Below are 27,220 nucleotides of genomic sequence, written 5' to 3' on the forward strand. Positions count from 1 at the left end.
AGTAGTGCTTTCCTCTGGTAAGTCAATGGTGTAGAAAGAACCAAAAAACCACTGCGGACTGCATTTGTCCTTCCTAATGTATTGTGACTCCCTCACAGCTCCTGTAATGAAGTTGTTTAGATCTCCGCTAGGAATGATACGTCTTTTTTTCTGGTTAAACATACTGACAGGCTCTAATATGCCATGAATAATTTTGTCTATCGAGAAAGGCCCAGACATACAGGCTCGTGTGGGCAGCAGGGGTTATAATTTTCTTATTTGTTGAAAACCAAACTAACCTTTGATGAAATGCTTACTTCACACTTCATGTTTTTACCGAGTTTGTTACATATATTTATAGGTGGAGATCCTTGGGGATATTCTATCTAAATCTGAACTTGTTTCCAGTCCCTGGGAGGCCAGGTACAAAGATTTGTGTGCTGTGGATGTTGGTGATTGCTCCTTTGCATTCATTCGTATTTGCCAAGAGAGCACTCTCTTCTTGACAACTTCAGTAACATAAATTAGATGAGGGAAGTAGCAGTAGCCAAAAGACGCGAATATGACTACTCCATGTGTTTAAGTTTCTCCAGCAGTCACATTATTTGTTTCGTAAACTCAAGCTAGTAGGAGTAAGAGTAGCATAAATCAGTATCTGAAATGGAAAAAAAAAACAAAACACCAAACCACGTTTCTTTTTGGATTGCTTCTCGACTGCATCTTTTCTGGATGTTGCTGTAGAAGCAGATGTTTGACCCAGAATATCTCAGTGGAACTCAGCACAGATTTTGCCCGATGACTTTCTGTCGTATCAGCTCAGAAAGTGTTGCTCCGGATGACTGGCAGCTTGGGAGATACTCCACCCGTTTCCCTTTCCTTCCCTTTCACATCTTTCTGGGCTTTTCTTTCCAGTCGTATCTTAAATCGTCCAGCTTTGGGTGTTGTTCTATAAATTGTATCTGGGGAGATCTTCTGGATCCAATACATAGGGAAAAGTGTTAGGACAGGGCACGCACATATAGGAAAGCACTCACAGCTACAAAACACGAGTTTCCCCTGGGATTTTTCCATATAAAGAGACCTCTCCTTCCTGATGCTGAGCAGGAGGCATCATGGCCCAAGCTGCGTTGAGCTGGAGCTGTGAGTAATCATGCTGGCATAACCTCTGACTGCCTCAGAACTAAAAACCCATTGCCTCTGGGGCTGAGACTGGAGCACTAGATATCAGCCCAGCACCATTTCCCAGCCATCCACCACTTCCATGCCAGCCGTTGCAGCGCTGACCCCGCACTCTTTTTGCCCAGCTGCGTGTGTTTGGCATCGGGGAGATCGAGCAGGCTGTCTGCTTGCACACCACAGCTTACAGCACTCTGTGTTTGTATCAGAAACCTCCAGCAGGCTGCCTACAACGGGGCACAGCACGGAGTCTTCGCTGCTCTCCTGAGGACTCAGTCACCTCCCAGACATCATCACCGCCTCCAGTCACAGCGTAGCCACCTCCTCTGCAGCACGCTTGTGACCACAGCTGAAGTTCCCTTGTATTCTGGGCTCTTCTCTCCTGCAGATCAGCAGCTGTGTGTCACAACACATTACTGGACAGGGTGCCTGGGCAGTAGGAGCTCCCCCATTTGACCCACGCAACCAAAGTCAAAGAGAAAGCCGAGAGACCCACATCTGTCTAAATCAATCCTGTAGAATAAGAGTAATCATAAGGCTTAGTGTGTTCCCCTGTGGCCTTTTTCAGAATAATTTTCCCCGAGGAACCACACTGTTCTCTTCATTGGGCAAGACGCTGGGTTTCTGCACAGCCTCCACAGCTCATCCAGCTCCAGCCGCTACTTTGCCTGTATCTGCAGATACTCTGCTTGAGCCACAATGCTGTCAACCAGAGCTTTCCTTCTACTTCTGTGTGCGATCACTTGGCATGCTTTGTAGGTAGAAAACCTTTCGGAGTCAACAGAATATTTGTCAGGAACTCCAAGAAATAGAAATACCATTGATACTTGTGCATTGAGCCTGGCTTGATTTGCTAGAGATTGTGCTGGCTTCTGAAGGACGCCTGTAGCAACAGGCAGAGACAGCCTCTAGATGGGATGAATCAAAGTGTCTTGGTTTGTTTGGGTACAAGTGTCACTAATCTGCCAACCTCCAATGCCAAATGGCTATTTATCAGACATCAGTGGCGCGGATTTTTAATTAGCATAAATTCTTAGAATCTGTTGATTCCCGTTGGAGTGGAGAGGGAAGTTTAGTATTACCAGGAACTTCGGTGGCTGTCGTATATAGATTAGAGAATGCATCCCCTCCGTGCAGTTTTGATGACTCCCAGCGTTGTGCCCTCAATTTTAACGCCTTTCACCATTACAAGGAGGCCAGTTGGCTAGAGAGTTCCCTCATCACAAGCTCTATGCTGTCTTCTGTGGATGACCTCATGGGAATCCTGTCTTTTAGGGGAAGAAAAAGGTTTCTTTTCCTCTGAGGGACATTTAAGGGATGTGCCACTTCACTGGAGCCTGTATACTGATTCCTAAAGAAAAGAAGAAGCTTTATCTGAGACAGAAAGCAACAATGTCTTTTTCTCCCCATAAGATTTTGAACTCTTCTGGATGGAGGCATCATTCTACCTGAATAAGACCACAAACTGTCTGCATATGTAGTGACTAAAGAAAAGCTATAATTGTGACAGGTTTGTTAAAGAACATGCCATAATTCTTATCATTTCTATTTGTCCTCCCCATGCAAACACCCCTGCCCTACCACTACAGCACCAAGCTGTATTTGGATTCTCCAGTCCACACTGCCCACCGTGCCTTGCATGTGGGACTTAAAAGCTTATTCAAGGTGCAACCTTGATCTCAGCAAATGCATCTGTCCAAAAGATAAGGATGCGTGCAGCATGTGTCCACCAAGAGTGGAGCCAAAATGGACAACAAATCTCGAAGTATTCCCTTTTGCTGAAAACGAGATCAGTTCCCTCTTTAAAACCCAAAATATTTGAGCTCGGTCATCCAGTTTTAATTGCCACCACAGAGCCCTGCATGCCTTCCTGGTCTCGGGTTTTGCTGCTCTTCTGGTGTTAATCTCTTTGCTGTACAACAGCAAAACTTTTCTCAAATCTTTCAGATCTCACACACACATATTCCTAGCTGGAGGCAGGACTGGCACAGAGAAATTAAATCCATAAGTTCGTGTGCACCGAGTCACATATCTTTGGCTGTGCTCTACTTTGGGTTTGTTGCTTCAAGGTTCACTGTTTTAATGTACAAGCCAAGCACAGGTCCTTTCATCATGACATTACCTTTAATTATAGTCGTAATCATCTTAATATGGAGTCCTGTTATCAGATGCTCTTAACTAATTAACGCTGTAAATTAACAGGAGAGTCTAGGGCGAAAGTTGCTTTGCAATAAAAAAAAATATTATTTATGTTTGTAGCTCTCAGGGTATACCAGATGGATTATTGTAACAACGTCAGGTCCCAAATAGGGTGAATATCACTTTACTCCTTCACTGAACGCTGTGCAATTACACAGAAGCTTTTGGGTTTTGTAACTGGCAGCTTTGCCACCATACATTGAAGGAAATAGTGGAGACTCCTTGCTGCCTGGCGTTTTTCTGTGAGCTCAGGCCATCTCTGTGCCGTCAAGGTCCCATCAGAGCTGGCTTTGTAGGTTGATTTCAGGGAGCAGTCTGGTGCTTTGCCTGCACATCTTCCAGAAGATAACAGGTATGGGGCAGTAGGAAAGAGGTGCAGAGAAATTTGAGCATCTACTTCCACTCCCCTGGTTTATAAGATCTGGTTTTAAGGACAGTTTGGCAAGATTTGGATCATTCAGATTTGGCTGATGGGGAAAGATCAGGACTGGCCCGGATGAGAAGAGAGAGTTCAGAAGAAAAACAGTAGAAGAGAAAAGGACAGTCTGGTCCTTCTGTCAATGACCCTTTCTTCAAGCCTAACCTTTCCCTGCCTCGTTTTTTCTCTTCTTCTCTAGCTAGATAGGAACTTTCTAATTTTTCAATGTGATTCTTTTTTTTTCTGGCTGTAGTTGAACATTCCTCAGACTCTACCCACAAACTCCGCTCATTTGTTTTTCTCTCCAGCGAGGCCTCAATCGCTGATTAATCTCAATGCATCCCCAGCTTCTAAAAACTTCCTTCAGGAGCCATACACTGCCCACACTGCGCACAAAACTGCTGCTGGCATCAAGCAAGTTCCCTCGCAGATCAAGGCGAGTATTGACAATACAGGAGTTGCGCTGCAGATCAAGGGCAGTGTATCTCCGTGGGAGTTGCTGTGCATTGCTTTCCAAATGGTTACGCTGACAGCAAGGTAGGCTGTTTGATTCGTGACGGCGTACACGGGTCTGTCCCTGCCACGGTTTGATCAGTGGGACTGAAGAATAAAGGCAGTCCTGCCTGGTTTCCACTATTAAAGTTCCCGTCAAGTATTAAGGCATTTTTTTGCTCAAGATGAGTTGTGAAATTCCAGCCTCCCTTTCTGAGTTTTGCAGTTGTTCTCAGTGAAGTTGGGGCTTTATCCCTCCTGCAGCAGCTGGCTTGTCCCTTATCAGGCACAAGGGACTTCCAGGGATGAGTTACGTGGTTCTTCCCTATAATTTGGATATCAACTTGGTAACTGTGCGCTTTAGGACCATTTAGGCTAAAACTAAGAATTCTGGAGTTCTATTCATAAGCGTATTCCATGAAATTCAAGCCTTAGAGCTAAAAATATCCCATCAGTATTCATTTAGCTCATGTTATTAAGTAATTGTATTTCGGAAATGTAGTTTTTGAAATAAGTCCCCTTACAGTAGACTGAATAACACGTGTTATGTTAGCATTCCTGAAACCCTCCAGCCAGTTATTCATCCCACGGTTTAATTTACAGCCTGTGGTTTATGATGGGCCAGTTCCAGACCATACATCAATCAGCCGGGGGGTAGGGGAGGCTGTGGGACTACGGAGGGAACAAAAAAACCCCTTTTGTCAGACGGAGTTCTTGACTTACAGGTAACAGAATGTATCTTTATGCTCATCTCTTTAATTAAATCACAAAGTTGTGTCACCCCGACAGAGCCGTGCCAGTTGGTTTTACCAAGATTGGCCCTAAAAAAGCGAGGCAGTATTTTAATATGACTTAGTGCTGAACTTGATTTGTTCTGTTTAAAAAGAGTTAGCGGGCCTATCGGTTTTATAGCGAATGCTTCCAGCGTGCAGCCAGTATAAATTGTGCTGCTTAGTGAATAACTACCAATGTTTGGACCAGAAGTTTCACAGATAGCTGAAACGTGTGTTGGTAGGATACTTGAAGGTCTTTCTGCAAACACCGGCTGTTTTACTTCTAGTGTTCCGACAGCACACACACAAAATCCCTGTTTATTGTTTTCATCACGCCGAAGCCCTTGGTAACGTAAGGTGTGTGCATGCGTGCACCGTCTGCAAAAATTGCCCATCTTAATTTCTGAATCGTGCCGTGCTCACGTTTTGTTGAACAATATTATAAGCAAATTATTGCTTTATTTTGACATTTTTCTAGGAAGCTCCTAAACTGCTTCGGAGAATGTCAAGAGCACTTGCAGAAAATAATGAAAAGAACCTTAGAAGATTCATCTTTCGTGATAATCTGAGTGAGCTTTTAAGTCTCACTCTTCATGCCAGAGTGTTATCTGAGCGCCTTGCCACTCTCCTGAGCAGCCACATGCCAAGGGAACCGTCAGCTAATATTGGACTTCGGGTAGTGCTAGGAGTTTGCATTTCCAAGGCACATTATTAAATGAGCTAATTGCTTCACTTCAGAGATCCACGCTACTTGTGTTCATTCAGGGCTTGAGTTTAAAATTTTCATGGTGAGGTCTCTGAGGTGACAGACATCGCTGAGTGGCATGGTGCCATGGATGCAAGTGGGACATGTCACCTAACTGCTGTTGGCGCCTCTGAAAATCTCCCTGCTGGCATATTTAGAGCTAACGGTAATCCAGGAACAGTTTCACTCTGGGACAGTTTTTAGACTTACGTCTACAAAGTATGGATTGCAGAAATAGATACGTCTCTTTCAGACTTGATCTCGTGCATTTGGCAATAACTGCTTTATAGCCTGGTACAGTGTTTTTCCTCAGTTTCTCCTCTAGAAAAGAAAGCCAAAATAAACACCAATATAACAAAGAATAATTCTGATACACTTTTCCTGCAAATTTTTGCAGAAAACCTAGGGCATTCCTTTTGTTCTACCAGACACTTTTGTATTTATTCCTTTTAAATTAACCCATTCACCGAGATGAAAGCTGATGGGCAGCAAGCATCACTTTAATGTGTGATGCCAGTAAAGGCAATGCCTCCTGGTACACAACCAAAGAAGTTAAGAGCAAAAATGAAGAAAAGATCAAAATCCTTTAACTATAATGTGGTTTCTCTGTCTTTATAGTGCTCTATACATATATGCACAACTGTGACAGAGATACAAAGGCACATTCGCAATGAAAAGATGCAAAAATAGTATCAGAACATGTATAAATCTCTTCGTGATCTATCAGTGCTAGATGTATGCATATTTATAGTTCTGTTCATATTTATGTTTTACACGTTAAGAGATTTATTTCGTAGAATGGAAAAGAAAAAAAAAAGAGTTGGATAAATGAGGCTGCCATCTTAAATAGTTCTTCTCAGGAGCGTGTTGCCAGAGGAACTGTTTTAATTGGCACTGAGATATTTAGGAGTGGAGGTGTTATGAATAGACAGACAAACGTACACCCGGGATAAACTACACTGCCCTTCCATCACGGTGGTTTTTTGAACAAAGCGCAGCACTACCGGAGTGTCTTGACAGATTCATAGTTTTGATTTTCTTTTAGTGGCCTCTTCAAGTGTTAATAAAAATATAAAAGTTTTATGTCTGTTTCAGAATCATTTGGAGCGCAGCCTCCTGCCACCGTGCTCCAGAGAATGTCAAATAGAACCTGAAGGGAAAGGTCGCGGAGCCCAGCTCTCACAAATCAGATTCCTGTGCCGAAGGGAATAAGGTTTTCCACCTGTGCAGAGAGATTTTACACTTAACTGCACCCATGGTCTTCACCCAAGGAAGTCGGCCGGCTTTTGTGCGCGCAGTGGCTGGGGCGGGGGGGTCGGTATTAATCACTGTGACAGACGCGGCGTCGCCGCAGCTGTCAGATGGAATTGTCACCAGTGGATGTTGGGCTTTGGAGGTATTTCACAGCCATGGCTTTGTTGGGACTTTAAAGGCGGCGAGACGAAGTTAAAAGGAGGGAGAGGGTAACAAAGGAGGGACTGGCACACCGCCTCTGTGCTGCGCCGCGCCTCCGCGTGGTGCCTCTGCTGCCAGCCCATGCGGAGAGGTTGGTCCAGAGACACCAAAAACTCTCCAGCAAAGCCTTGAAATCGTTTATTTCAGTTGCTGCCAACACAAAATTTCCCCCTTTCTTTTTCCAGAGTAAATAATTAAAAGCATTAGTGCTTGCTGGCATTGTGCTGCGCCACATCACGTCACATTCCATAAGCGCTTTGCTGTGGAATGATGGATCCAGAGACCGGGTCGTTCACAAGCCCAGGACACACACGAGGGGAAAGGAAAGGGACAAAACCCTCCCTCAGATGTCTCTGCTGTGCGGCTGCCGGCAGCTCCGGGAATTGCATGCCCCTTGGAAGTCAGAGTCCAGACCCAAAGCTCACGAGTTAACATTACAGGAAATTTTTTAGAGGGTTTTGCAGCATATTAATCTCTCACCCTGACCTCTAAGGGCGCATACCCGGCCCTGCCGATCTGCACGGGAGCCCTATCACTTCGCGTTTGCAAAAGGACGGTCTCTGGATCATTATCCACTTGCCACTGCTACCATTGTAAAAATTATATAAAACAGGCAATTTCTGCAGCTACTATAAATAGTCAGCTTTGCTGATGGGGCTGGGGAGCTGTCAGTCCCGTTAGATGTGCAGCGAAGTCACAACAGCGCTGCGGTTCAGCGAAGATTTCTGAAGGGCATAAGCAAAATAGAGGCTGCTTGTTCCTTTTATTTTTAGGGAGAAACGGGCAAAGATCAGGTCTGCATTCCAAAGCTTTTCCAATGTAGGCATACGAAAAAAACACCTGTTCGACAGAGCTGTGCTGGCAAAATCCTGCATTTGTTTGCTGTTACAGCAGCCAAAGACACCTTCTGCTGATAGACTTGAGTTTGGGGAGCTGCTTTATGAAAACATTTCAGAAATTTGCCATTGTAACCGTACCAGCTAATCACATCTGGTTTGGACAGGGCTGAACTCTGCGGTTTTTATTTGTCTCTATGCTGGTTTCCACATCTTGCTGTATGAAAGAGCCCCACAACAGGCACAGGAGGCAGGGAAACCAGTTAAAAACCCCCTCTAAACAGAGCTCCTCCGTGCCAAAATCGATAAACCGCAAACATCAGCAAAATGCGCAGCGTTTCATTCAACAAGGCCAACCTTAAGTGTAATAACAGTTGTGTCTCTTGTTGTGTCTCAGTTGTATCAGCAGATCGGGGGGTTATTGCCATTTCCCCAGTCCTGACAGACTGCAGGTGAGCGTGAGGGTTTCTGTATAAAACACGGGGAACTGAACGCACCTCTGACACTGGAAAAAAGGTCCGTGTGCTCGGAAGTCCTGCCCTCCTGCATCTCTTACTTAAAAAAGAGACAGCAGCAGGCTGCCAGCTCCGCAGGCTCCGGTCCTAGGCACGGATGATTAGAACCATTTGTCGGCTGCGATTTGACAAGCGCAGCGACGCGGGATCAGAGCAGGGCCGGATGCTCCATCCTTCACTCCAGCAGTGGGTTTTCCTGCCTCGCGTGGGGGAGCTGTCCCTCCCAGCAGCCCAGGAGGGTCACCCACTTCGCTGAAAGCCGGCCGTGGTGTCAGAGTGGCACAGCGAAACGATCTGAGCACCCTCCAGCAGATGAAAAGTCGTGGCTGCAGCTCTCCAGGCCCAGAACCCACACCTGAGGGCTCGCAGCGCAGTGTGGGTGACCGCGGCATCCCACCGGAGATGCACGCAGGTTTGAGGAGAGGGAAGGAGCAGTCGTGTTGCACTGTCACGTGTAAGTAAGCTTAAGTTTAGTTTGGTTATAAGCCTACACCACGGTGTCAACACGTCAGTGGTTTGAGCCTCCAAGGGCTACCATTGCCTCCCGTACACACTGTCAGAGGACTGAAAGCTGTTCCTTTTCAGCAATCCCAGCACCAAATGCAAGGTCTCCAGGGCTGCAAGCAAATTTGCTTAGTCGTGCACTACAGAGGGTACTTTCCCATGTTACCAGTCATTTATTTAAGAACTCCAATGTGTTATTTAGGTTTAAGCAACGCGTTGCGCTCTGCCAGACATTCTTTTTTTTTTTTTTTTCATTTCTTTTGTTACCTCGCCCTGTGTTTAAGCTAATGATTCTTCATAATCTGTCAAGAGTCTGAATAGTAAGCCTCTGCCTTGTTTTTAGTGGGCTGCGATGCCCTTTTATTAACTTCGGTAATGGACACCACGGGTTAAAAGTCAGCATAACATCCCTGTACAGTGACACAGACCTTTTTAAAAGCATTACTTGTAGGGCGTACAATTCAATCAGATGCATACTGATGAAAAAACAACCACCCAGAGCTCTTGTTGGCTGTGCAGAGCCAAAGCTTGACAGCCTAGCATCAAGCAAAAAATTGATTTAAACCCCAAAAGTCAATATTTTGCTTTTGCAAAGGCACTTTGGCACTTGAGAGGAAAGTTTGCATGTAATGTACACATTGGATGAGAAAAATACTGAGGAGATGGCTTGTTTGGACTTGATGTGGTGCACCTGTTGTTTTCTGCAGACAGCAAAACGAATGAAGTGTTAATTCGTGCAGCTAGAGAGGAGCTTCGACTAGTTTTATGTGTGCACTTGCACCATCCAGGCGGGCCTGGGTTTTGATGAAGTTCACCTAAACAAATTAAATCACTTAAATAGAGGAATAACCTGGAAACGTTTCAGAATTAAGTCCTCATAGCTTACGAAGCGTAAACTTGTCAAACAGTAAAAAAGGGTGCTGCTTGGTTTCTAGCTCCTCCATTTCCACTTGCTACTGGTTACAGTCTGTCTGCAAGACTGGTTTCACACTCGCTGTCCGATTTACACGTTTAGAGAAACACTCTGAACTGTTTGCTTCCATTTTCTCCCATTATATAGTTTCCAATGCTTACAGGATTTTTCTGGATAAAGGGCTGCACCAAATTTACAGCTCAGGTGTGCGCAGGAAGGTTTTTCTTAGGACTTAATCATACACAAACCTAGACGGGTGCGTGCCTATGCATATAGCATGGGAAAGCAACGGTGAGATTCAAGAAAGGGACTGAAAACCCAAAGAGGAAACTCTTCAGACCAGAAATCTCTCAGGAGCAGGATGTATACGCTGGAGACGTTCAGCTCCTGGTGAGGACTGTGATTTTCTCTGGTGAGAGCCCTTGGTGGAACAGCAGCTCCCTGGTATGCAGTTCCTTAAGGCAGAGAAAAAAACATCAAGGTAGCTTTCCTATCGGTGTTTTCTTATTTCCTGGAGATTATGCGTCAGTTCTGTGTTTTCTTTTATGATTCGGTGTCATTTTGTTGCTTAGTATTTGGAAAACCAGCAGCACAAGCTGTTGTTAGGGCAAAAGATGTATTTCACAGCATGGCACAAACACTCCTCTTGATGGTAGGAGAAGCCAGTCTGAAGTCGAATTCAGTGGATATACTTCTTAAGGAGAAATTCAGTCAGCTAGAATTTAAGGGAGACCTTCAAATTGTACCACTAATTCCATTTTTTAAGCGTTAGTAAGGCAAGAACAGACATCTGCGTCCTGAGTGACCTGTTTCATCTTTATTTCCATCTCGGTGGCACCCTGCCAGGCTGTCCTGGCATCGGACTTTCCTCAGAGGAGGGAATCCTCCTCCAGACTGCAGCATCTCTGCCACAGCAGCCCCAGGTACCCCCGCTGCACCTTCCTGCAGCCCCGTCCGCCTCCTTCACATTCGTCTGGAGTCAGAGAGGAGAAAAGCTCCAGGCTGCTGCAGATCCTGCCTGTCGCCAGCCGGCACCAAGGCACCAGCTGAGCAGACAGCCACTTGGTCTCCCCCTTCTGATTCTTCTCCTCTTATTTTGCCATTATCTGCCAGCTCGGAGGTTAAATATTCTGCTTGCCGTTCATTCCGCACGTGCCGTTACCGGCTTGCCATGTGTCTGCTAGAGAACCTGCTTCTGGCAAGCTGTTTTGTCATTAAACTTGGTGCCCCCTAAAAGGTGCTGAGGAAGACCCACTTCAGTCCTTTATAAACCACTCAAAATTAGGCAAGTGTGGAAATTAGGCAAGCAGGGAAAAAAAGAAAAAAGAAAAAAAAAAGTGGGAATGTATTTTTCGCTTATAGGTCATTACGGTTGCCCCGAAAACAATCCCAAAACTTAATGAATTAGAAAGTGTAATCGTTGCACACACTAACTTCGGAACAGTACTACTCATTAAAGATTAAGGAAAAGAAAAGGAACAAAGGGTTCAGACCTTTTATTCAAATGTTGCCGTATTAGCTGGCAATCTTTTGATGGTTCACATTGATTCAATCCTTCATTCACAGATTTCTGTCAAGGCTCGCTAATATGTGCCAAGGACAAGCTTCATTAACCGAGTTATCCTTCAGCTCTGCTTCATCTGTGGTTACCAAGCCGCCGTTAAGCAATGACATTTTAATGGTAAAACAAACAAACAAACAAACAAGCGAGCGACATAATAGCGCCTTGATTTCTTTGGGTGTTTTTCAGATCGGATTTGCAGTGTTTCATTACATGTGAATACTGACATACTTCATCTCTGACACACTTGGGAGACCCATTAGGGAAGATGAAGCTTACAGGGGGACTCATTAAGCCCTGAGCAGTTGAGACTTTCTCAGTGGCAGCCTATCTTCTAGAGACACTGAGCTTTGTCCCTGGGACCCTGCATCATTGGCACCTGGCAGCGAAGGGTTTGAGGACCCTTTTACTATTTACAGATCCCTTTGGGGCCCTTCAAGGCCCGAATCCTCCCAGGGACTGAGTTGCATGGCTCTATTAGAATTTTTTATTTTATTTTTTTTATTCCCTATGCTTTGTTAGCTTACCTGCTCCTTCCGAATAAAATATGTCAGGTCTTTCATGAGGATGCCAACAGCAAGCATAGTGGGACTGAAAAACTCCTTGGTGTTTTGGAAACCAAAGAGGAAAATTGCAAGAAGGAAAGTGTAGAAAATTATCTGGTTTTACGGGAGCTGGGATAACTGCCGAGCAGTCATGGTTGGCTATCTCATCCTTGATTTTAAAATGTCTGAGGAAATCTAATACAATTTGGGCAGAAGCCACAAAGTCTGGCTTCTCTAGAAAGCATTCTGAACTTCTGTGGTTCTGTCATCCCAATAAAGGTTTGCTGTTAGACGTAGAAGGCTTCATCTGACTTCCCCTTTATCCTGCCTATGCGGTGGGATCTGTAAAAATGCAGCTGTAATAGGATAACGAGAGCATCTTCCCAGTGCTGTGATGGAAGAGAAGCACTGCAGCCAGCGTTAAGGTTCTCTGTCCTGTGCGGAAACCACACACTTTATTATCTCTTGAAAACTGTGGGACAAGTTAAAGAGGGGACGTTTAAACAAAGGGACGGTTGCAATTTTTAGGAAACCAAGGAAGAATGCACTTTGTGGGATCCCCTTACTGACTGCAAAGCCCGTGGGATCATTGGTGACCACAGAGGGTAAGAACCTCAATAGTTTTGTTGCACCTAGAAAACCCTGCGTGGCTGCGGTAATTTTCAGGAGGAAGATTTTATAGCTCGTGCTTCCATCCGCACCTCTTTTCTCATGTTCCTCAGCTTGAGAAGAAAAATAAAAAAAAAAGGATTGTAAGGCAAGGGAGATAACTGCTAATCCAAGTCGAGGTATATTAAATGTAGCAATGCTTTGACATGACATAAGTGTTCAGAATTTGTATATGAATAAAATTAAGAATATTCTGGGAGGAAAAGCTACCTACCTGTCAGAAAAAAGAAATATAAGCTATAAAATCCTATGAAAAATCACGGACCAGAGCAAGATAGATGTGCTGCCTTTACTTAGCAGAGAAATCACCGAGGGTATGCAAATAGAGCACGAAAATGACACATTTTCACTTGATTCAAAAGCATTATCCATAATAGCATCTGCAATGTGTCTGCAGTAATAGGGAGCAAATTGGGATTTACATAGCAGATCGGGGGAAACGGGCTCTGACTCAGTCTGAAAGCGGTGTCGCCGGTAGGAGAAGTCAAATGATAGTGGGAGAACATCACAAAACGCCTGCTGCCTTTTCCAGGATTCACCCGTTTGCCCACAGCATTCATTTCAGCCGTAATGAAAGCTCGGGTAACTGGACTTGCAAACCTTTGGGCTGTTGCTCCTGATTAGACGAGGCATTTTTCCTGGGATGAATTAAGTTCTCGTGAAAGGTGAGAGACTGACAGCCCCAGAAACTGGAAATCCTCTGCTCATGTCCATCTCCCTCTTCCTGGGATTAATAAACTGCTCCTATCTTCCCTGTCCTGCTCCCCAGGCTGCAGCTCGTGCTGCGTGCTCTCTCCCTTTTCCTCCCTTTTCCCTTTTTCTCTCTTTTTCCTCCCTTCCTTCTGTCTCGCACAGGGGCTAAGCCAACAACCATGGCTGCTGCCTCTCGGGGGGGGAAATGAGTCACTGCTGTAAGGAAGCCAGCAGCAGGATTCACCCACTGTTGTTTTTACCATCTCTGTGCTCATTTAGGCTCCGTTTAAGCAACAGTCGGCGATAACATCCAGGGCAAGGGCGGTTGGATGCCTCGGTTCATGCGGTGCTGCTGAACTGCTGTCAGACCTGGTTTGGTCCCGATATTCCTCGTCTCTACTAGCCGTGGTTGCTGCTCTACGCTTCTTTTAGCGTGCTGGCTGGTGGACAGAATTTGGCAGGGTTAGCTGGCCGTGGATCAGAGGCCAACATGGCATTTTCAATTCTGGGTGAGCTTTGCTGAGCCAGACCTTTGAACGCGCCGTTAGATTCCTGGGAAGAATTTGTCTGTCCAAACATAGGCTTCTCTTTGAGCTGGTTACTGTCTGTTGTCATTGATATACAATAGGGTGAACAGCACTCGTGAGATACCCTATGACCTTTTCCAGATTATAGGGTAAAATGGGTCCTAGAAGCCTTCATTTCTCCCTGTGAAATCCATAACCCTGTTCCCATGTCTAACAGAATGGCACCTTCATAATTAATATTTTCTATTGTTTTGCTAGACTACCTCAGCTACCCTCAGGTTTTGGTTTAATGAGCCATAGCTAATGACGAGGTAGCTTGAGTCAACGTAGGGTGAGGAGAAAAGGGATGGGATGCATCTCGCCCGTCTTTAAGTCTTCTCTTATGTGTCCAAATATTCAAGAGGCTACAGAGATATTGTAAATGCTTTCCTTGTTCCTGTCCTGAATCCAAGTCCTAATCCAGATTTCATAAGTGTCATTAAATGTCATGGTAATTTTGACACCATTCATTGTAATTTAGGACTGTGTACTGTTCATTCAATTCTGAGCTTTCTAATTAGAGAGTAAATGAGTGTTAGTTTCTCATGATACTGAAGTCTGGCTGGTAAGTATCAGATGGATACTTTTTTTTTTTTTTCCCCAGATAAAGCATCAGAGAAGTGTTGTGTATTACTAACTTACAGGCATAAAACTACTAATGTCAGAGAGGAGCAAGTTTCTATATCCCATATCCTGGACTGTCTATCTCCCTTGAGTTCCATCAAACATTTCAGTTTTTCCTCATTTCCAGAAAACACGTAGAAATGTTTAGTCACTAAACTAAAAACACCGATATAATCAGCACCAGGTTGGTCTTTTCTAAGTGTTGGCCTTTCTTAATCTACCTCCTTCAAACTCCTGGCTAACAACAATAGTATCTGGAGTTTTACTCCAGCAGCTATATCGCTGATAACCACAGCCATTCTTTACATCTTCCTTCACTATACGTTGTTTCATTTTCCTGACACCTCTGTTTTCATGCGGTATGCATTTTTTACTCAGTTTGAGTACATATCTAACAATACAAACTATTGGATTGTGTTAAATTGTATGATCCTGACACAGTTTTATGGCCTTCCCTAAACTCAGTCTATGATTAAACGTATTCTCAGTCTTCATCTTGGCTTAACTATTGAAAGTTCTCGGGGAAAACAGGCAGAACAAACTTCACCGGGAGCTGTATATCCATCATAAAACTGCTCTTAAGTGTTATCTATCCAGCCTGGTTGTATTTTTCATGCTTTATCACAAATCAGTGTCACAGATAGGTTGCAGTTTGCAACCTGCAGTTGTTCATCGGAGTTAACTTGGCTGTCAGGACAGCCTTTTTGCAGTGCTTTAAGCTTTCATAACTTTCTTGCATGAAACCGAAGTATTTCTCTAGCCAGCCAGTGGATCAATGCATGTGTCATTAGGACATATGGAGCGAGTCTAAGCTAGCCTTTTGAGTTTGATTTAGGATATGTGGCATCCCAGCCTGTCTACATTTTAGAAGTGCCTGCACAGAAGGGAGTCTGGTACGGAGCACCTCAAATCATGAACCTTAAAAATATTTTACTTCTGTTTTAGATCATCCTCCAAATCTTCAAAATCATTCGAGACTCAGAACTCCACCACCTCCGATATCCCATGCTCACACCCCAAATCAACATCACGCTGCCTCCATCAATTCCCTAAACAGAGGGAACTTCACTCCTCGCAGCAACCCGAGCCCAGCTCCTACGGACCACTCTCTTTCTGGAGAACAACCAGCCAGCACTCAAGAACCAGCCCATGCTCAGGACAACTGGTTACTTAACAGCAACATCCCACTGGAGACTAGGTAGGTCGTTTTCTTTAGTACTTTACAGTGCTCTGCCTGCGTGTGCTAAGGATGTTATGAACATATGTGCATCTGCATAGGTAGCTGTTCAGTTTGTGAACTGGTGTTTACATGATATATTTTGAGTTCTGTTTATTATTCCTTGTGTCTTTTTTATTTGGACTAGGAGAAGAGGAAATTGCTCTTCTTTCATAAGCTAAAAATATTATATTTTAACAGCTGCTTGTAAGGTTATTTTCCTCATTTAAAATTGGAATCAGGATCACAGATTAAAATATTCTTTTTTTAAAAATTTACCCTTAATGTTTTTTCTTCCTATATCATAGGATAGATCAATATCCTATTTAAGAAACTGAAATCGGTCAATATATTGAAAATATTTAGCCTTCTGGCTGTGCTTCATCAAGCGGATGCTGTTGTAGTATGTCATTTAGGAAAGGATGATCTTGTTTTACCTACTGAGGAGAGGTCAGCTGCTGCATTTTACTACTCTACAGCATTTCTCCAGCAAGCAAACAACACCGGATAGCAACGCATCAGTCAATTAATGATGTTTCCATTTAGCTTTTAAATACTTCTCCACCTATGCAATATACCAAGGGTGTGGGAAGGGTGCACTGAGTTTATCTAGTTCATAGCTTTGATTAGGCTTTTTTCCTGATAGGTAGGTGCTGGAAAAGGGAGTCATCATTCTCCCTCAGCTTCAGTCTTTCCATCTGATCGGGAGGGCATCTTCCAGTTGTCCCACTTGAAACTCTCTTTTCACATTCTCCAGAGGTTTTGCTTCCCCATTTTCTTTGTTACAGAGAAGCCCCTGGAGATGCTGGATCCCTTAGTCCCACACACGGTGTCTTCTTCAGTCTGGGGAGGTCTTCTAGGCCAAATATTGTGCATTGACTTAGCTGCCTTTTGCCTTGTTTGACTTGGCTTCTCAAACCAACAAGAAAGATTTTAGGCAGCAAAAACCATTTACTGACTGAAAACTGAGCCAAGGACCAAAGCTGTTGTTTCACTGCCTGTGGGAATCTCATCGAGATCAGCGGTGGCTGTGTCTGTATCCTGGGACAAACTGTGCCCAGTTTTGCCAGCTTCTGCGAAGAAAATATTTTTTAAAAATTAATGACTGTCGATCTCCTAGAGAAGTAGCTGTATCTGCTGGCCCCCTGAAACTTCCAAAACAGACCTCAATCTAACATTTTATGGCATTTAAGGATAATTAATTTCTCGGCGACTGCTTGATTAAAAAGACCCAACTAAGAAGCTGGCTCCACAAGATTAAGACAAAATTATAAGCAATTACTGCGAGTGTGATTTGGCAACAATTTCAGTAATTATATTGTCTTCCTAATTCTTGAGCATACATACCCAAGGCCTGACTTTCATGTATTGTTTCTTTTGAAAAAAATATTACATTATAAAATACTTATGCAGCCCTTATGTGAGTAATCTTCTACATTTCTGGAGCATCCCTTGTACCTTTTTCTAAACCAGGATGTAAATTTGTCAGGGCCAAGATATTTCACTGTTTGAATAGTGCCAAGACATCCTTGTATCTGACCAGAGTCTCTCAGAACACACCACATCCCACTGAGAAGGAATATCTTGGCTGCTGGAGGAATGTCAGAGATAAAAAGTCTTTCCTGAAAACATCCTGCCCCCAATTGTCCAGTTCTGGTGGTGATCAGAGGATGATATGGAGAGACAACCCCACCACATCTTAATAAATGAAGCAGGTTGTAGACAGAACAATTATCTGACTAGTCCTGAACAATACCTGTTAAATTGTAAATGAGTACATCCTTAAAGACTGTCCTTATTCCTTCCCCATGAAAACATTGGGGATGAACATTTTTCAGGAGCTGAAGCAGACTGTTCTTTTGGCAAGTTGGGTAATCATGTTATTATCGCTAACCCAACTAGACTTCGGAGGTCTACTTGCATGAAGAGATCCTTCTGCATCATTTAAGGATTTCACTCGCATCACAAATCACTCGTATTTGTAATTGACCCTCAACTTAACTATTATATTAAGTAGAAAACAGGTCATTTGGAGACCAACGTGGCTTTTGACACACTGGATGGAAGGGCATAATGTAGCCTTCAGGTGATGAACATATTGGAAGAGTATGCTGAACTAAAAATGAGCACATCACAGATCATGACAGACAGGCTTTTTTTTTTTCCTTCACTAAACAAACATTAAGAAAATAAAGCATGTTATAATTTTGTCATAATGCAGAGGCTGCACTGCATAGATGACTGGTAAATCTGAGACAAATCTGTGCTCTAATAATCTGCTTTTCCAACATGCAGAGATCTTCCATTTCCTTTGGTGGGACGTCTGCACACATAAAAGGCCAAGCTTCTGTTTGGCAAACTTGGATGCCCCGTTTCACCTCTTTCATGAAGCTGACCTTCCCCACTGCAAAGACTTTTAGAACCAAAACAACAACAAAAAAAGACTTCTACCTAAGAGAATAAAATGTCCAATATGTAAGAAATAAATCCTGACCAAGAGACATTAATCCAAGAATTAAGGCCTTTGAAGTATAGCAATAGGAGATTATAGTAATCTCATGTCAAAAATGGAATTGTATTTCTGTTGAATATCCCTTTTTTTTTTTTTTGAATTCCATATTAGTCAACAGAGAGAGCAAACACGAAGAAAAAGCCAAGTCTTTTAAACAGAGTTTGTCACAGGCTGTGAAACGTGCCTACAGTTACAGATTTTTAAGCGCCCCAGCGTTTGAAGAGGCTTGATTTTGACTGTTGTGGACTGCAGGCAGTTTTCAGAACTGGAAAATTAGGGTGGTTTGTCACTGCCTGGAAATTTCCATCATGTAACGCAAAGGCAAGCAGAGGTGTGTAGCACAAGTATACAACTGACACGATAAGCATACCCTATATCTGAAAACTTTATATGTTGCTAGAGGAAGAGCCCCTCCTCTCCCTCCTCTTCTTTAGTTTCCCTTTACTCCCTTTTCTCTGTTTCTCCTTCTTCCTCTTTCTTTTCCTGTCTGCTCCCTTTTTTGTTGCTTTAAAATCAATATATTATCAAGGTTGTGATGAGAAGATCTTTGCTCAGCACTCCCTCCTGACAGGTAAGTCAGTTCTCCCTATATTTATTCCTCGCTCTTCCTTCTTCTGTGGCATCCTTTCTGTTCCTTTACATCTGACCTTGCAAGGAGCAAATAAATGCCAGCTAGATGGACGTTTGGTTGACAAACCAACAGCTTGCAGGGGACTTCCATTCCCAGGAAATTTCACGTGGCAATCACGTAAGGTCAGATCCTGCCACCACAACTGATAGTGAGAAGGGAGAGTGGTTTGCAAACAGGCAGCTCTTCACAGGTCATCTCCAAAGAAGCAGCATCGTGAAGCCCTCGGTGAGGGCACTCATGCATTAGTCCCATCGGTGACCCAGCCGCCTCGCTGTTACACATCCACACATTATATGGTTATGTAACGCCCACCCCTTCTGCTTTATTGACAATCCACAGCCGAAATTCACGGACCCAATCTGACATGGATTTGAACTCCTGATGAACTCCTATTGATCAGCGTGTCGCTAGATGCCTTGCCTCTTACCCATTAAATGCTCGGTGCATGCGCATCCGCTGCTTCTTTTTGCCTTGAGTTCAACATCCAACCTTTCCTGCATTCCTAGGGAATGTGAGGAAGCAGCAAACGCTTGGGGATGTCTCGAGTGCTATGGCACACAGCTCATGCATGTCGGTCCACTTTACTCCGGAGCTAGAAATAGGAGTCACTTTACTTACATTCACATTAAGGAGTAGATCCGTGCTGTCAAAGCAGCCCAGAGGCCTCCGAAAGCAGTGAGTTGAACAAAACAAGTGCTGGCATTAGCAGCAGGAAGAGGAGGAGGTAGAAATGAAAATGAAGGCTAAGGACATTTCAGAAGAGACGGTATCAAGGTTTGTATAATGTGACAGGGCTGGTTTCCCTTGGTATAGCACATTACCCGAATCCAGTTCCTTTGACAGAGGAGTTCTCGTTTGAGTTCACATCATGTCACTTACATCCTGTAAGCGCTTAATCCTGCATAAGTGATAAAATGTCACAATGCTGTTACGTTCCTTTTGCTAGTTTTGGCCAGGGGATTTATTCACATTCAGGCTTAGATTCAGTTCTGATGCTGAAAACAGGCATGGGAGAAATCAGGACTGGTTTTTGTTTTAAAGAAGATGGGAAGAATGTTCTTTTGTCAGGTCCTGAGAACCAAGCCTGAAGGTGAGAAAGACACAATCTGTTCCCAGCTGTGCCTCTGACTTAATTCTTTATGTTCCTGCTATTCTCCTCTGAAAGTACAAAGCAGTTTAGTATATGTAGGTCGAAATGTGACTCATTGGAGTACGTGTCAGGGAGGCCAAATATTGCAAAATACCATTATTGTGTGCAAAATCAAACCCAGGCTTTTTCACATGCAGGACCTGTATATCTCACCTATTGCCTGTATTGTCCAGATTACAGCCAATATTCTGCCATTGGAATTTGGGTTGCAGCATAAGCTTTTTTCAACTTCTGCCTGTTTATCACTGAAAGACTGTTCTTATTCTGAATGCTCCCGTTGAACAAAACTTGCATTTGGAAACTTCTAAACACGAAGCTCTCATTGGTCCGCAGAGAAAAACAAATTCATCAAGTTAGTAATTAAAGAGTTCTCAAATGCAAAACTGAAACTTAAGCAAAAAAAAAGTGGCAGATTTTCACTGGAGATCCATGAGGATTTTGGATTGAGCAGTGCTACCAAGGTATCAGCCACAATGAGACAGAGACTGTGATGTGCCTTTTCAGAGTAACAATAACTCAGATGCAGGAGTATAACAAGGTTACAGCTGTGATGGATTGAAATCTTGTTTTCTGAATCCAGCACTTCAGAAGGTTTCATGTGTCACTGGCAATAAATAATGTGAAATGAACAAAGACAACTTTTTTTTATACATGCACATGGGCGTGTGTGCTTATATGTGTGTATATGCATATAAATGCAGCGTATAGAGAGAGAAGTGAACATTCTTAGAAGCTATATATGTATATGTGTAGCATCTTATACATATAAATATATGGTCCATCATTCTAATTCCATGCACAACTGCACTATAACCATTGTGGTTTATAAGATCACACTTCATATATGCATGACTCACTGGCTTCATTCATGTTTCCATATGTATGTAGAAACATAGCAAAGCAGACATTCCTAGAGACATTGCAGGACAACCTCATTGAGATGGACATTCTCACCTCCTCCCGACATGACGGTGCTTACAATGATGGGTATGTGACACTTACGTGGTCTTCCTGTTTACTGTACAGTCATTATGATCCTTGCATGAAAGCATTTGGTCACATCCATGATGTTTAAGGGCAACACCATTGCTGGCCTCTTCCAAGACGGCTTTAAAAAAATGAGGTTCTGGAGCAATGTGTCCTGTACATATTAATGGCCAACTCATGAATATGCTAGTGATCCACAGCATTCCATTTGCTTTTTTTCCCCTTGTTTTGAAAGTCATTGCATTAGTAAGAAGTACCTACAGCAATTCCGAGTGCCGTATAAACCCAGATTAATTTAATTTTGATAATGATCTTAAACCATTATTGTGCTGGCAGCCTGATATTTCATTGTTAAGCTGGTATTTTTCACGTACCTTATCACACACAAGGTACGGAGTGTCTACTAGTGGTATCTAAATTGAGCCTTTGATTTTGACTCAACCATCCATTCTGACATTTTTACTTAACTTTTAATCTCTTAACTTTTAAGTTATAAACAGCTTTTAACATGACAGTGCCAAAAATGTCACTCTTGTAGTGGCAGTTTCTAATTTGGTAGCCACCCTAAACTGAAGATCTAACTGATGTGCTTGAACACTGCAGGTACCTCTTTGCTCAGACCAGATACATCTGCCTAAACAAATACTTCCTGAAATACAGAAAAGTATCTGAGTCCTTGTACAAATGAATGTTTTGATGTAGAGCGTTAGTAGAAATAATGAATCTTTCTCTAATGCTCAGCAGCCATGCTTTGAGTACCAATAAAACCATGGCTGTAATTGTGCAAACACCTGTTTCACAGAATTGTATGTCACTTTATCCCGCACAAATCAGTGGCTTTTCTGCATGGTGATGTTTCTGCATGTGACATTTCCCCCCGTGACTACACAAGTGACTTCAAGGGGAAAAGAGAGTCGTGTCTGCTATAATCCACTGGCTCGACTGACTCCCTTGGATCCATGCTGATTTGATTTATGCTGGCTGCAAGTCTGGCCCCATAAACCGCAGCAGAAGGTGCAAACTGCACGGGGGCCGCTTCTCAGTCCACACAAGCAGCATTTGCGTTCGACATCGGCATGGTGAGAGGAGAGTCGGATCCCATTCCCAAATTTCATTCCCACAACTGGAATGCCTTGCACTTCATCATGTCCCACCCAAAGCAGGTTTTCCATTCAGGATCCCCATGGAAGGAACTCCCATCGGGACATTTCATTTCAGGAGCTCATGGGCAGCAGTGGTTTTTGTTTGCGTTTTCATGAGTCCTCATGGGCTGGCTCTCAGGCTGCGGTTGCAGTAACGGGCAAAACACGGTGCCTCCCAACGTGTCACCGGACAGGAAACGCTGTTGCCATTGACAGCAATTCACACTTTTAAAAAAGAGGCATCAAATTAAGGTGCTTTGCGGAAGCAGGGGCCTCTCCCCGCTGCCTGCAGGCAAGACTCGAGCTCTGGATTTGATGCTTTCAGCCATACCCTTGTCCGACGCTTCCAGGCGGAGGCAGTGTGAATGTTCCCCTCTGTGACAATTTGGGTGCTATGGAATGGCTTAAGCTCTCCTCCCCCATCTCCATTCAGCGATGCGATACGAAAAACGCTCTCATGCAGTGATCAATGAATTGGTAAAGTCCCCCTTTTCCTTACTCCAACCTACGCTCCTGTTGCCTTCCAGCCGGGCCTTTCCCCGGGAGCGGGAGCAGGCCCTCGGTGCTGCCCGTGCCACCAGTCTGTCGTAGCCCTGCTTGGGGTTTCCGTGTCACCCCAACGCCAGCTTTTCCTCAGAGGGGCTCCCGCCCTTGAATACCCTCTGTGGCATTGTTGGCGCTGGGTTTTTTTTTATTGTTCATTTGGTTTGGTTTTCCTTTACTCTGTGTGACTTGCCGTTGGTTTTTATTCTTCTCTTCCGTGCATGCCGTCCGTGTCTTTAGCCAGCATTATGTGGAGCTGCTTTCCTCGTCCCCGGCAGCAGTCGCCATCCTCTCACCCCACGTCTCCCCCCTGCTTCGATTTGTGTGAGGAGTCACTTGCTGTCGGTCTTTCTTCCCTCAGGCACTTCCTGTTTAAACCTGGAGGCACTTCTCCCCTTTTTTGTACAACGTCGCCGGGATATCCCCTGACGTCCAGCACTGTGTACTCACCTCCCCCTAGGCCCCTTCCCAGAAGTACCTTCTCTAGGCCTGCCTTTAACCTGAAGAAACCCTATAAGTACTGTAACTGGAAATGCGCAGCTCTGAGTGCCATTGTCATCTCAGTCACACTGGTGATCCTCCTGGCGTATTTCATAGGTAAGCTTATTTCTGTTTTGGTTTTTCTTTTTTTCTTTTTTTTTTTCTGCTTTTCTTTCCTTTCTCTACAAATTCACACACGATGCAAACGCTTGGGAACCGGGGGGTCAAACTCGTGATACAGAGTAATGGGGAGATGAGGCCTCTGTTGACTTAATTGAGGTTGAAGTGCTATGGCAGGGAGCAATATTTGACCTAACACGCATAAAGGAGCCAGAAGGGCTTAGCAGAGTGTAAGTCATATGTTGTCCTCCCTTTAAACCGAGCGGACTGCTCACTTTCTGCAGAGAAAAGCGTAACTGGAGTGAAGCAAACCCGCCTGGTTGTCTAAAAACAACCAGAAAATTCTGATTAAAGCAGGCAGTGAGGTGCGTGTCCTAATCACGGCCGCATCCAGGTCAGTGGGAATTCTCTGACACTGACTGACAGGGTCAGAACCAAAATCCTAACACTTTTTATTCTACCTTTTCGTGGCACATCCCATTCATTTAACCAACTATGTTGAAATTCTCAGGGTGGCCTGAAGGAATAGGGAAGGACTAAGTTTAGATTGTGGTCCAACAGAGCCTTTTTAAGTAGGAAGGACTGGGGACAATTTGCTATCTGGGTGGAGAAGCATTGTTGTTTTTTTCTTAAGCTGTGCATGATCTGAATTTATGGGCCGTCAGCGTTCATTATGAAAGTAATTGAAACATTAGAAGTGAAAATTGTATTTTGCCTTCTGTAAACTTGGGGTGTTAACGTTACTTTTCCTCAGTCAGAGCTGATATTTGTGTTACAAATGTCTTAGAAAGGTCCATTCCTCCACTCCTCTTGTAAGCTGTCAGCAGTGCAAACTCTACTTGTCAGACACTTGGAGATGTGATCATAGGTAACAATGCCTGTGTCTCATGGCGCAAATGAGTCTTTTTGATTTCATAGTGGCTTCCTGTACACTAATGATCTATAAAAGGTTGTGGTTAGAATTACAAATCTTAGCCTGGATCGAAAGATTTTTGCTTTCATTTCACATGAGTATAATTAGCACTACCACAAAGGATTGCTTTTACTGTGCTCCTTTTATGTGCACTTCTTTAATGACTGATACTTCTCCACTCCTGCCTTGTATCATACTTTGGTCACTTTCGTGCCTTCCCTAAGAGGAGCAGAAATGATTAATTAACCAACATTAAATCAGCAGCAGTTTGATGGAATATGCAGTCAATTTTCATCATTTGCTGTGTACATTTGGACTCGCCTTTCTCATTTGTCTGGTATTCTCTCTGTGCCCTGAACATGGTTCCTCTGGACATTATCTCAGTGTGTCAGAGGAGTATCGTTACAACTCAGAACAGCGGTGCCTGTTAATTCTGACGGAGGAGGTACATGCCATTTGATAGATTAAGAAGAGTTTGGTGGTTTGCCTCTTGCTGTTCTCCTTCTCAAACTCCTTTTTTGGAGTTTTGAGAAGATCAGACTTTTAAAAATCACAGTTTAACGTGGCTGAAAGGTAGGTCCATTGAGTGATCTCCCTTTTTTTCCCCATTCAGATGAATTCTGTGGCATCCGCTAGGCTCCGTGGCTGGCTGGCGAGGTGCCAGAAATGCTGATCAGGTTGAACTGCTGTAATTATGGGTCATAATTACTAATTTCTAAAGGAACTATCAATTATTAAAAATCAAATTCGATGGTTCAATTCAGCATAAACATATTTAACAAAGGTTGTCTCTACCAGACCCAGCGTTCTAATCAACAAGCAAAAAGGCAGATATTTAATTAGATTTTGATGAAAAATTGTGTTTAATTTCAAGTATAATCAATTATTAATTACTGTAATGAGTGACTCTGGCGGGGTTTACTAATTAACTCATTTAAAAATTATGAATAACCTTTTCATTTGTAATTATTTTCTACATCCTGTCAAGTTGCAGATGAGAATTGTATCACCTAGCCCAAAAGGAAAAAAAGAAGAATCAGGGAGTCAAAATGTTTGTGCTTTCACTAAGTTAAGCTTAGACGTTTTGCATTCTGATAAAAACTACGCAGTTATTTACTGAACTGGTTCATTCTTTTAAATAACCAGGTCTGTTTGCAGAACAAGCGGTTGTTTTTCCTACAGTATTTTTTCCCGTTTTCGCTTAGTTGCATTTTCTTACGCATACTTTTTCTCAATTAAGCAGTATCTTGATCTTTTTGATGCCCCAGAGACCATCTGAGTGGTAAGATGCAAGTGATCAGGTGCAGAAAGGGCTAATCTATATTACACCCTATCAATGTTAGGAACATTACTTGCCACCTGTTCTTGTTGGTTAAAATAACCATAGAGGTTTAACGACCATTTTCATCCTGCAAAGCAAACTGATGTCGTTGGAGAGACTTCCATTTAAGTGAGTGGGCTTTGGGTCAGGTCACAGAATCCTAGGATCCCCACAAGGCTGGTGGTGTGGGGCAGCTGCGGGTCCCTGTGGTGCCAGCCCTGCTCCAGCAGGGCCACCCCGAGCAGGGGGCCCAGCCCCACGTCCAGGCGGCTGCTGGAGATCCCCAAGGAGGAGCCCCCAGCCCATCTCTGGTCCCATGACAGTGGTATAGCTTTTACTCTTTTTTTCTTTCTTTGTACACTGATTAGTTCATGGAAATACTTCAGAGTAATGTCTAGGGCTTCACAGCATCAGACGTATCACAATCGTCTGTTTAAATATTAAAAATCACCCATTGATTCCTTACTTATCTATACAAGTATACGGAGCTAGGGACATCCAGAATTCTGCTCTTGCCAATACTTTTTGTGTGACAGATGCTCAGGCACAACTGTCATGGGTGACCATATGAGGCAGGCAGAGCTGCATGTAAACAACGAGGCATTTGGTTGTTTCTGAAGTTCTTTGCTGAAGACAGTTCATCTTTTAAATTCATCTGAAACACTTGCTAACTCATTTGTTTAAGGCTAAAAGCCAGAGTTTCCATTTTTTAAGAAAGACTTTTCCATAGAACCATAGAATCATAAAAAGGTTTGGGTTGGAAAGGACCTTAAAGCCCACCTAATTCCACCCCTGCCATGGTCAGGGACATGTCCCCTGAGTCCAGGCTGCCCCCAGCCCCACCCAGCCTGGCCTTGGGCACCGCCAGGGCTGGGGCACCCCCAGCTCCTCTGGGCAGCCTGGGCCAGGGCCTCAGCGCCCTCAGAGGGAAGAATTTCTTCCCAACGCCTCCCCTGAGCCTCCCCCCTGCCAGGCTCCAGCCGGTGCCCCTCGTCCTGTCCCCCCAGCCCTGACAAAGAGTCCCTCCCCAGCTTCCCTGCCCCCCCTGCAGGCCCTGGCAGGCCGCTGGCAGCTCTCCCCGCGGCCTTCTCTTCCCCAGGCCCACCATCCCCAGCTCTCACCCCCAGCCTGGCCCCACAGCAGAGTCCAGCTTCTCACCCCCCCACCACCCCCAGGTCCCTCTCCTCAGGGCTGCTCTCCAGCCATTCCCTGCCCAGCCTGGATTTGGGCTTGGGATTTTGTGGTGGTTTTACTCGGGTGGGCGGCCGAGCTCCACCACAACCGCTCTCTCACTCCCCCTCCTGAAAGAGGAACTGGGAGAAAATACAATGAAAAGGGCTCAAGGGTTGAGATAAGGACAGGGAGATTGCGCAGTAATTATTGTGACGGGCAAAACAGGCTCAGCATAGGGAGATAGTAAGATTTATTGCCTATTACTAACAAGCTAGAGAAGCGAGAAACAAAGGAAAGAAACCAAAAGCACCTGCCCCCCCATCCACCCGCTTCCACCTCCTTCCCCCGAGCAGCGCAGGGGAACAGGGA

The 27,220-nt window shown here is 44.1% G+C and overlaps 1 protein-coding gene across 6 annotated transcripts in view; it reads left to right on the forward strand.

Annotated features, from left to right (window-relative positions):
- Positions 1–27,220, forward strand: part of TENM4 (teneurin transmembrane protein 4) — a 1,267,116-nt gene that overhangs the window by 1,038,464 nt on the left and 201,432 nt on the right. For all 6 annotated transcript variants that reach the window (XM_083820251.1, XM_083820252.1, XM_083820255.1 and 3 more), the window contains 3 exons: positions 15,609–15,861; positions 21,061–21,159; positions 23,206–23,441. In XM_083820251.1, coding sequence (XP_083676377.1) covers positions 15,609–15,861; positions 21,061–21,159; positions 23,206–23,441 — 588 coding nt within the window. The remainder of the gene's footprint in view (positions 1–15,608; positions 15,862–21,060; positions 21,160–23,205; positions 23,442–27,220) is intronic.

Source organism: Anser anser (genome assembly GCF_964211835.1).
Source record: "Anser anser genome assembly, chromosome: 1".
NCBI classification, from domain to species: Eukaryota; Metazoa; Chordata; class Aves; order Anseriformes; family Anatidae; genus Anser; species Anser anser.